The sequence below is a fragment of the Prunus avium genome, chromosome 4 (genome assembly GCF_965620075.1).
Source record: "Prunus avium chromosome 4, drPruAviu1.hap1.1, whole genome shotgun sequence".
Classification (NCBI taxonomy): domain Eukaryota; kingdom Viridiplantae; phylum Streptophyta; class Magnoliopsida; order Rosales; family Rosaceae; genus Prunus; species Prunus avium.
In genome coordinates this window covers 33,864,044-33,874,824 of record NC_142287.1, presented here as the reverse complement: position 1 = coordinate 33,874,824, position 10,781 = coordinate 33,864,044, and the positions used below count along the sequence as shown (strand labels likewise).

Here is a 10,781-nt window from a genome sequence, read left to right as displayed (position 1 = left end):
AAGGAATCAAACCAAACCACAATTAGTTTCGTGTGGTTTGTTTTGACCTTTTTGAAACCCTCTAAACTAAATCAAACTAACCTCCTTTTTATATTATATTTTATTATTATTATTATTATTATTTTTACACTTAGTATTATTCGTTATCATCCTTTATTAACACGTTTCATCTCATCCATTGATATCAACCGTTACAAAAATTAAAATACATAACCCATTTGAATTTGATGCTCTCTCTCTCTCTCTCACACACACACACTAAGAATTTCTTCATATTCAAAGATTGTTTTCTCAACTATTGTTCAATTTACAACATGAAACGCTCTTTATAACGTGTTCAATTATTTCGAATAAAGGAACTAAGGAATAAGTAAAAGAATGAATATGCATGAGATCAACTACTACCATTCAATCAATCTAGTTTCTTTTTAGGTATTGGATTGTATCTTTTAATGTGAAATTCATACAAGTTTTATTCTTATATTTATATATATAAAGTAAAAGGTTTTAATGTGAAATTCATACAAGTTTTATTCTTATATCTATATATATTAGTCTCGTTCTCCTGGACCCTGTAGTCCAAGGAGTTTGTGGTCACTCATCCTTGGATCTAATCTAAGGGTGTAGAAAAACTGATTTAAAAATTCATATAAATATTTATATTATTTTAACTTACCCAAAATATATTTTCTGAAAATAGAAAAAGAAGAAGAAGAAGAAGACGTTTCTTCTTTGTTTTGTCGCTCATGAACATCCATGATTGTTCACAGCCTCCTCCATCCAAAAGTGTGACCAACCCATCATTAAACATCCATGATTGCTCAGAAATAGAGCCCGAATCGACGACACTTTTGCAGTCGAAGATCAACAAGTCTTGATCTTGGGCGGTCTCTGAGGCCGTATCTCTAGTACCCAAATCGGTAAATTGATTGCTGAGTTCATCTTTTAATGATTGTCAGAAGAGAAAGCTGTAAAACCATGAGGTTTATTCCCGTCGATGAAAACAAAGGACAATCAACCTTGAACACTGCTGCACGCCATTGCAATCAAACCCAGAAGAAAACTACAACAGTAGAAGAAAATCTATTGTGGTTTAGTATCTGTAACCGAGGAAAATAGTATCTGAAAACTAAAGATGAATATGTATGAGAGTTTCGTGGATGTTCAATGACGCGTTGGTCACAATTTTTGGAATCGGCGACGCTAGGTTGTGTAATTGAAGGCACACCTCCCTCCACTGCGATGGCAGAATCTGAGGAGGCAGCGGCTACAAGCTTCTTGAGCGACATAACAAAGAAGCAAAAAGTGTTTTCTTTTTCTATTTTTTTATTTTCAGAAAACGTATTTTGAGTAAGTTAAAATAATATAAATATTTATATGGTTTTTTAAATTAATTTTTTCTATACCTTTAGGGTATGTTTACGTATCAGTAATGGGTATGAAAGGAAAGTGAATGATTTCCATTCATGACTTCCTCTGCGTTTACTTGCAATCAGGAATGAAAAAATAAGTGAGCCCTTCCTCAAAATCCGTAATCACATCCCATCAAAATTGGATATCAGATCACTTAGGGGGGAGTAGTCGATACGATTCCTATTCCTGTTTTCTCTTAATAACTTCCAAAAATACATTTACTACTTTACCATAATTCCAAAACACCCCAAACCCTAAAAAAAAATAAAAACTCACACCAAGAAGTTCCAAGACGCTCCAACTTCTTTTTCACATTATCGTTGTAGACACAACCTCCCATAAGCAGCAGCTGCGCCTTGTGCTATTAAATCATTCTATCTATCTATCTTCTGTCTTCACATTCATCACAAAACATTGTATGGTCATAGATAAAGACTTTTGTGGAGATTATATATCTCTTTTTTTGGTAGTATGAAGATTATGCAGGTTATTATTATTTGATTGTTTACTAGTTACGTAGGTGAAAGATATATATTTATTGAAGTTTATTTTTTCATTTGAAATTGGCTCTTGACAAAGGTGTTATTAACATTATCATTGAACTGGCCTCTTGCTGTTCATCGTGTTCAACATATTGATTCCTCATGTTTACACCGCCTTACTAGTTTGCTACCAGATTAGTTTGGTCTCCTTAGCCAATTTGAGAATTATATATGTGCTGTGGTGAAAATGTGCAGGGCATTTTAGTAATCAAATTAATTTGGATTATGATTCATGAAAATTAGTAAACAATAACAATGAGAATCAACCCTATTTCTTTGCTAATTCCATATGTTTAGTAAACAACTTAATGAGAATGATTCTTCTCATACCGATTCAGTAGTTCCCCGATTCATAAATTCTCTGATTCCTTACTTTCTCCATTACTGATACGTAAACATGCCCTTAGATTAGATCCAAGGGTGAGTGACCACAAACTCCTTGGACCACAAGGGTCCAGGAGAACTGGACTGCTATATATATAAAGTAAAAGGCAGAGAATGGTAAAACATTCAAAATGCCAAAAAATGTCATTAGTTAATGCAAACATTAATAATTGAAATTATTAATTAAATGTGGATAATATGGTAAATTCACACTTTTTCATATTTAAAAAATTAAAATTAAAAGAAAAATAAGATAATGGATCCTATTTTTGTGGAACACAATTACCTATTATCTTTTTTAATTATAAAAAAATTTAATTTTACTTTTATTTTAAAAAGACCTCTCGCAGGCATGGAAGCGCTGGGTAGAGGCTAGTGTTAGTAAATGCAACATAATTAAGGAATAATTCAAATACTCATCTATTAATAGTAATCACTAGGAAAGTCATATTTTAGAATAGAATTTTTATCAGAAAACATTCCTGAGGTTCACAAAACTATCAGATTATGTCCTTTTTGTTGTTGTGTAATTTGTGATCCTTAAGGTTAAAATGTGTGCTCATAAATAGTCATTTTGTCAAAAACTCTGTTAGTTTGCTACTGTGGCATATATGCGGAGCCCACATATCCAATAATACAATGCCACATGTATTTAAAATAAAATATATTTTTGTAAAAAATAATTTAAATTTTAAAATACAACTTTTCTTTTGGTTTTTTCATTATTAATTTTTATTATTTTAAATTTTAAATTATTTAAAAAATATATATTGTATTTTAAATACACGTGGCACTATATTATTAGATATGTGGACTCCACGTATATGCCACATCAGCAAATTAACGGAGTTTTTTTATTTATTTATGAAAATTGATGGCATGAACTATTTGTGAGTACACATACTAACCTTGAAGACCACGAATGACCAAAAAAAAAGAAAAGACTCAATCTGATAGTTTTATAAACCTCAAGAATGCTTTGTGATACAAAGGCTTTTAGAATAATCAAGGGTTGTTGCCAAATTTCACGTACCAAAAAAAGATTCGAAAAACTTTTCATTGGCCCCGACAAAAAAAAATCCCAAAAAGGAAACTTTTCAGTGTCATAAAAAGCAAAACACCTCCCTCGACAATAATGTAATCGAATCGGCCAACTAGGTTCGAAGTCATAGACAAAACTAGGGGTGGTTGCGGTTCGGTAACCGCGAATTTTTGCCCAAACCGCAAACCGACCGATTATTTGCGGTATGGTGATTTTTGAAACCGCAAACCGACCGCGTTTTGCGGTTTACCGCATTGCGGTAAACCGCAAAAAGCGGTCGGTTACCGTGAATTAGCGGTTTAAAACTGCAAGTTCTTTTTGTGTCATAAAAATCCAACTTCTCAAGTATATATAAATTCACAATCTCCTTAACTTCTCAAGCATTCACAACCTAAAGAAAATTAAAATTCAATTCCAAGCATTCCAATTAAAGTTAAACTTCTCAAGCATTCCAATTCCAAATTCTTTAAAGTTACAAACCAAAAGGAAAATGCAATGCAAAATGAATTAAAGTTACAACCCAAAAGAAAATCCAATTCAAAGTTAATTAAAGTTACAAACTAAAAGGAAAATGTAATGCACTAATGTTACAAACTCAAGTGTTGGTGGTGGTGAGTGGATTTGAAGAACCCCGTTGTGTTGTTTGAGCACCAATGCTATCTACAAATAAAACAACATAAGTTTAGTACATTTTATTATAAGAAGAAGCATAAATAACATGAGCATAAATAAACTAATTACTTACAAGTTGTCATATATTCCATTTCCTTGTAGAATTCAATCTCATCATCCGTTGGTTCCTTGTAAAAGGAAAATTCGTCCGCTCTAAGCCAATCACTAGTACACACTAATGCCTCTACCATTTTAGGATACAAAGAACTTCTAAAAGGATCCACAATCCTCTTGCCTAGGCTAAAAGTATTTTCACTAGCAACCGTAGAACTTGGACTTGCAACGATATCCTTGGCAACTTGTGAAAGAATAGGATATTTTACATATAATATAATATAGACAATATTATTTAAAATATATTCGCGGTTTGCGATAACCGCAAGTTTTGAAAATCAAATACCGCAACCGCAACCGCAAATGCGGTTCGGTTCTAAATACCGCAAATGCGGTTCGGTTTACCGCGATTGCGGTTTCATTGCGGTAAATTATCGGTTGGTTTTTGCGGTTTTTCGGTATAAAATGCCACCCCTAGATAAAACAACAGAGACAGAGACTCAATTAGGTTAGAATGGTGGGTGACAGAAGGCCCAAGCCCAATCACTACTAGTATTTTGGCATCAACATTAATTTGGGCTCCATCACTCTACTTTTCTTTAAAAAATGAAAAATAAACCTGGTCACTTTTTTGGCACCAAGTTGGCCAGTATCAGGCCTACCCACTCATAATTGAAGGCCCGATAATATCGTATCTTTATTATAAAATAAAATAAAATCAATGTGTGAGGTGGGAAATTCGAACCTCTAACCATGTCACAAATTTAAATCAATATGACCTCCTAGTTGGTATTACCATATGTCACAAATTGTTTGGATATCAGTGTTGGAAAATGGCTCACATTTAAGGTTGCAAGTGAAGGAGGCAGCGACCGGTCGCAAGGTTTGGGCGACCGGTCGTTTAGAAGCAGAATCGAAGTCATGGGGCGACCGGTCGCTAGTTCTTTGCGACCGGTCGCAGGAAGCATGAGCGACCGGTCGCGTGCCATTTGCGACCGGTCGTAAAGAAACAGAATCGAAACTGAAGCTTCAGTCCAAAAGCGATCGGTCGCCAGGAACTGGCGACCGGTCGTCCCAGTCGTGCTGTGACGTTTTTCTTACGTGTTTTCAACTGTGTTTTCAAGGGCTATCGCTTTCCACAAGATTTCAGAGGCTTAATGGGTCACTTCTGAGGTAAAATAAGGTGGACTACCTGCTGGATAGTTGGGAGAGCACTCATTGCCAATTGGTTGTCTTGCTTTGAAGAATCCATTCTCCATTTTCTGGTTTAGTGGAAGGTGGCTGAAGTGGGATTTGTTTACTTACATGATCTGATCTTTAGTCTAAGTGGGAGACTAAAGGAAGGAACGTGGAAGACAAGATGGTGCCTTATCTTATGTCCATTGGTTTGTGTAAGTAATGGGATGTAAAGCAAGACATTATAAGATGAGAAAGCAAGTTGAAGTTAGGTGTGGTTAATCTCAAGGTGGTCAAGTAGCTGGGTGCTATTGTGTTCAAAGGAGGTTAACTCACTAAGGGAGAACGTGAGAGAGAGCTATCAGTTCAAGTTTAGAGCTGAGTTGGGGTCTTGAGAGTCTAGACACAAAGGAGGGAAACACAAAGGGTTGTGAGAGTGTTCACAAGTGCATCAAAGTGTTGAGCAAGGGGTGTGAGAGAAAAGAGAGCTTGGGGAGAGAATAGAGTTCTAAGGGGGTTTTTCTGTGTAAAACCAAAGTTGTAACTTATTCTTTCATGAAGTGAATTTCTCAAGGGGATCACCAAGAGGATGTAGGCATTTGCTGAACCTCTATAAATGCTTGTGTCACTTTGTGCTTGGTTGTTTTGTCTCAAGTGTGTGTGTGTGTGTGATTCATCCATCATTGTGTGTGTCACAAAGTCCATCAACAACAAGATCATTAGGGGAGTGAGTGAAAGTGTTTGTCCATTTTTCACAACAATCAGCATTGATAATCCTGGGTTAATTAAACAAACAGGATCTAATCAATGCTATTTGAGTTGATTATGGTGGAAAATATTCAATTATATGATCATGGGTTTAATTTGCGTGCGCAGTGGAAGCACTAAAAGAAATAGCAAAACAGCTGGGGAAAACGGACTGGAACTTCAACATAAACCCATGCAACAATTACGAAAACTGGAGCAACACCCTCGAATGCAACTGCTCCTATCCCGACGGGTTTTGCCACGTTGTCAGCATGTACGTCAACTCAAAGCTTACTTATTTATATGTTTTCTGTTGGTTTATCTATGAATTTAATTTCCCTTTTCTTGTTCACTATAAACCTTAATCTAATTTGGCACAGTTGTGGGTTACGCCAGTTGGTCAGGGTAGTGAGCCCATCCTCTTGTACTTAAGTTCAAATTCCCCTTTCACATACATTAGAGTAATTTAGGAGTGGAACATTGTGTTTGCAGAATAGTCCACTCAACTATAGCATGCAAGAGATTTGATTTGATTTTTCTTTTTGTTCTTTGGGTGAATTACATTTGAAGTTTTTGAGCGCTAAACATTTTTGTTATACAGTTTTCTTAATTGGCAAGATCTTGCTGGTGTACTTCCACCATCTGTTGCAAAGTTGCCCTACATAACACAAGTGTAAGGGAAACCTTTCTCAGTTTATAATCTGCAAAGCTTAATAATAGTATAATTTTATTTTAATTTTATCTTTTTTACAGTGATTTCACCGGGAACTACCTCAGTGGTACTATACCGCCTGAATGGGCTTCTACGAAGTTGGAACTTCTGTAAAATGACTTCTGACCTTCAAGTTCAAGGTTAGCCAATTCTAATTGCTTTTATTAATTTTACTAAGAAAATGAGGAAACTGCATGCAGGTCCGTGAATGTGAACAACTTATCAGGACAAATCCCTCGCTACTTGGGGAACATTACCACTCTAATCAATCTGTATGCTCTGCCTCTATCTCTCTTGACCACTCTTTTTTTATTTGTCAAATCAACTTTAAGTTTCATTTCGGTTAGCCTGCTGTGACGAAGAATTTAATTCCAGGAACTTGAAGACTAACCTGTTTTCTGGAACTGTTCCTCCTGAGCTTGGGAATTTGGTTAACTTGGAGATTTTGTAAGCTCCCTTTTTCTTTTGCATCCACAGTTTCTTTTTAATATTAATGGTAAAGCAAGTTGCAGTGGATAAGTTATTAAGACTGGCCTTGGTATCTGCAGCATTCTCAGTGAAAACAATCTCACAGGAGAATTGCCAGTGGCTTTCACTAATCTGACTAAATTAAGAGAATTGTAAGTGTTTGTACCCTTAACATTGTTTTTCATGTTTGGTAATCTTCGGCTTTATGTTTTTCAATCTTTCCCTTCATGCAGTAGGATTAGCAGTAACAACTTCACGGGAAAAATACCTGATTATTTGGAAAATTTTAAACTTGAGAAATTGTAAGTGCCTTTTCCTATAACATATTCTAACAACTCTTCTTGTGTAATCTTGATTGATTTTGAATTTTGTTGTTGACAGAGAGATCCGAGCTAGTGGTCTCAGTGGGCCCATTCCGTCTACCATTTCTGTCTTGAGTAATTTAACAAAACTGTGAGTTCTGCATTGCATTAACACTAAAGAACCTTAATCCTGACTTGAAAATTTTATGATAACTTCATACCACAGTGACTTCTTTTTCTTACAATGATTCATGGTGAAATTCAATGCAGAGTGTTCAGTGACTTAAATGGAGGGGGTTCAAAATTTCCACCCTTGCGTAATATAACGGGCATGAAATACTTGTACGTCTTGAAACTGTTCTACATTTTCATGTTGTAATGTAAGACTCTTAGCTGAGTTAGGCTAATATTACGAAGTTATGTTGCAGAGAGCTGAGGAGCTGTAATTTATATGGACCTATCCCTTCTTATATATCAGAAATGGGAAATTTGGTCGAATTGTAACACTGTTTTTCTTTGTTTTTCATCTTGTTCAAATGCACAGCGCAAGTTGATTAATGATAGTTTTTTTCGTTCATTTAAGCTTCCAAGTCATGGAACTTTGGGATCTTATGAGTTATGACAATCTTTTTAGTTGATTTCTTGCAGAGATCTCAGCTTCAACAAATTGGAAGGAAATATTATTACTCCTGAGTATGAAAATCTGCAACACGTGCCGTACTTGTAAGAAATGTGAATTTCATGAAGGTCACCAGCAGACATCATAATGCATGGCGGGGCGGCCTCCCCTGCCTATATCATATTTACATATATTTTACATAATGTCATTATGCATTTGATAGGTATATAACAAGCAACTGGCTCACCGGGTCTGTTCCAGAGTGGATGAAGGACAGACAAGCTAGCTTGTATGTTTTCCATCCTATACAGAATTTCTTGAGTTTTATTTTCTTATTGAAGCCTGCAGAAATATATACTTTTAAGTTAGCGTAACGTTTACGCAGAGAATATAGTTAGAAATATGGGAACTTCTACTTTGATTAGAGGTCTATAGGCAGTCACATACAATCTATCTTAACTGTTTGAAACATTTAAAATTTTAAATGATCAACTTTTAGGATTTTCTGTTGTGGAATGATCAACAATTTTTGTTGATACTCCAAAATGCAACTTTTCTGGTGGAGCTGTTCGGACTTACAATTTTACTGTATTGTATGCAGCCCGACAGATATTTCTTACAATAATTTTTCTGAGAGCTCTGAGACAAGTACTTGCCGAGAAAACCTGTATGAACATATTTCTAGTTAGTGATTATTTAGCATACTTTGGTGTCTTCACTCACCTATAATGCATTTTTCGTTGAAATATTTATCAGAAACCTATTTGAAAGCTTTTCTGCACAAAGAAACTCGTAAGCTTCTAAACTTTTAATCTTCATTGGTGAAGCCATTTTTGTCCTTTCCATATATTCTGGACTTTAAATTTGCATCAGCTGATTGTGTACCACACTAATGTAGATCATTTGAAGTGTGCATGCGGAACTTTCAATGTCCAGAAGGTAACAATACAATACAACTTGGCTTTGCTTTTTTAATTATTTAATATTTTAAAGTTCTTGTAAAAGAATTAGTCCATAATTTAAGTTTGCATGTGACAATGACAGAAACTGGTTTACAATCAATACAATACTTTCTAATTTGAATTTCAAGTTGTCAACTATTTGACTTAATCTGATTAGAATTTTTGTGATGTCATTTCTCTGTTGCTTGCTACTGAATAGATCAGTACTCGTTGCATATAAATTGTGGTGGAAAACGAACCACCATTGAAGGAGTCACCTTTGAAGATGATCAAGTCCCAGGAGGTGCAGCAAAATTCGTTCCTCAGAGACCTATCTGGGGAACCAGTACCACTGGAACTTTCTGGAATTTTAGCTCCCCTTCTAGTGACTACATTGCAAATAATGTATCTATACTTAGAATGAAAAACTCTGAGTTGTACACAAGTGCACGCATCTCTCCTCTTTCTCTGCTTTCGAAACGGCAATTACACCGTGAAACTTCACTTTTCGGAGATAACAATCAGAGGCAATAGATCTTTTCGTAGTGTTGGAAGACGGATATTTGATATTTATATTCAGGTAGTCAAGCATACTGTTTGTACACTATATGCAACAAAATATGATTTCTGATTGATAAGTTTGTTACAGGAGAAACTGGTGTGGAAGGATTTTGAAATTAAAAAGGAAGCACACGGCGTTGATAAAGAACTCATTAAGGAAAGTAAAGCAGTGGAGGTTAAGAATACAACTTTAGAGATCCGATTTCATTGGTCTGGGAAAGGGACATATTATCCAGAGAGTGAAACATATGGTGCTCTTATATCTGCTATCTCTATAGAGCCTGGTATATTCTGAATTGGAAACATTAACTCTCTCTCATGGACACAATCTTAAGTTTGTTTAAAAAATTTATTATATCCCACTTGTTTGTTCACGTTCCATACAGGAAATGTACCAAAAATACAAGTATGTTAATTGCAATAGATTGGAAAATATATAGTAGATCAAGTACAGTGTACTACTGCAAGAAGTACCCAGATGGAAAGTTTGTTTACCTTAAATAACAAGAAACTGTGAAATTTATCTCTTTCTTTTCGATCTTTCTAGCTCAATTTGGTCTTTACAACATCCTACAAGATACTGCTATGAATTGATATACCGGACTTATGACGGCATCTCATTGAACTGAAACTTGTATTCTCTGTTGCTGATATTTTCTTTTCACTTTTTTATTTGCTAGAGTTCAAGCCTCCTCATGGTAGCAAAATCAAGGTACCTATTGTAGTGGGAGCTTCGGTCTTGTTCCTCATTTTCTTGATTTTCGGCATTCTTTGGTGGAAAGGCTGTCTGGATAGCATGATATCTAGGGAAAAAGGTGCCACTAAGTTACTGTGAAAATTTCAAGTAGTACTTTGGTCTCATTCTTTCTAATGCCATTTAGCTAGAAAACACATACCCAGATACTAAGTTCAACGACATTACCAATATATTCTAACCTTGTTTTGTGGATAGAGCTGAGAGGACTGGATCTGCAAACTGGTTTTTTCACCTTCAAGCAAATTAAAGCCGCCACTAATAACTTTGATCCTATAAACAAAATCGGGGAAGGCGGTTTTGGATCTGTTTACAAGGTACCATATAACTAGTTCCTTACTTATAGGCCTATACTTATCATGCTTGAAAACTACTAAACTGTATTGATTTCAGG

At 35.3% G+C, this 10,781-nt stretch overlaps 2 protein-coding genes and 1 pseudogene across 3 annotated transcripts in view; all 3 read left to right on the top strand.

The window, feature by feature from the left end:
* LOC110746304 (putative LRR receptor-like serine/threonine-protein kinase At1g07650) overlaps positions 1-10,781 on the top strand; it is a 68,179-nt gene that overhangs the window by 37,986 nt on the left and 19,412 nt on the right. The window lies entirely within an intron of this gene.
* LOC148295283 (uncharacterized) lies at positions 6,137-8,820 on the top strand. Its single transcript, XM_088251807.1, has 13 exons — positions 6,137-6,304; positions 6,411-6,454; positions 6,632-6,703; positions 6,784-6,852; positions 6,943-7,014; positions 7,118-7,189; positions 7,291-7,362; positions 7,444-7,512; positions 7,592-7,663; positions 7,783-7,854; positions 8,161-8,235; positions 8,355-8,420; positions 8,733-8,820. The coding sequence occupies exons 1-13, from the start codon at positions 6,137-6,139 to the stop codon at positions 8,818-8,820; spliced, it is 1,011 nt and encodes a 336-aa protein (XP_088107933.1).
* LOC148295282 (putative LRR receptor-like serine/threonine-protein kinase At1g07650) lies at positions 9,169-10,766 on the top strand (annotated as a pseudogene). Its single transcript, XR_015835173.1, has 5 exons — positions 9,169-9,181; positions 9,293-9,652; positions 9,722-9,917; positions 10,314-10,448; positions 10,586-10,766. The product of XR_015835173.1 is annotated as a putative LRR receptor-like serine/threonine-protein kinase At1g07650 (transcript).

Coding starts and splice junctions, on each gene's coding strand:
- LOC148295283 (XM_088251807.1), top strand. CDS start 6,137: ATGGGTTTAATTTGCGTGCGCAGTGGAAGCACTAAAAGAAATAGCAAA. Junction 7,855..8,160: donor ATAACGGGCATGAAATACTT/GTACGTCTTGAA, acceptor GATTTCTTGCAG/AGATCTCAGCTTCAACAAAT. Junction 8,421..8,732: donor AAGGACAGACAAGCTAGCTT/GTATGTTTTCCA, acceptor TATTGTATGCAG/CCCGACAGATATTTCTTACA.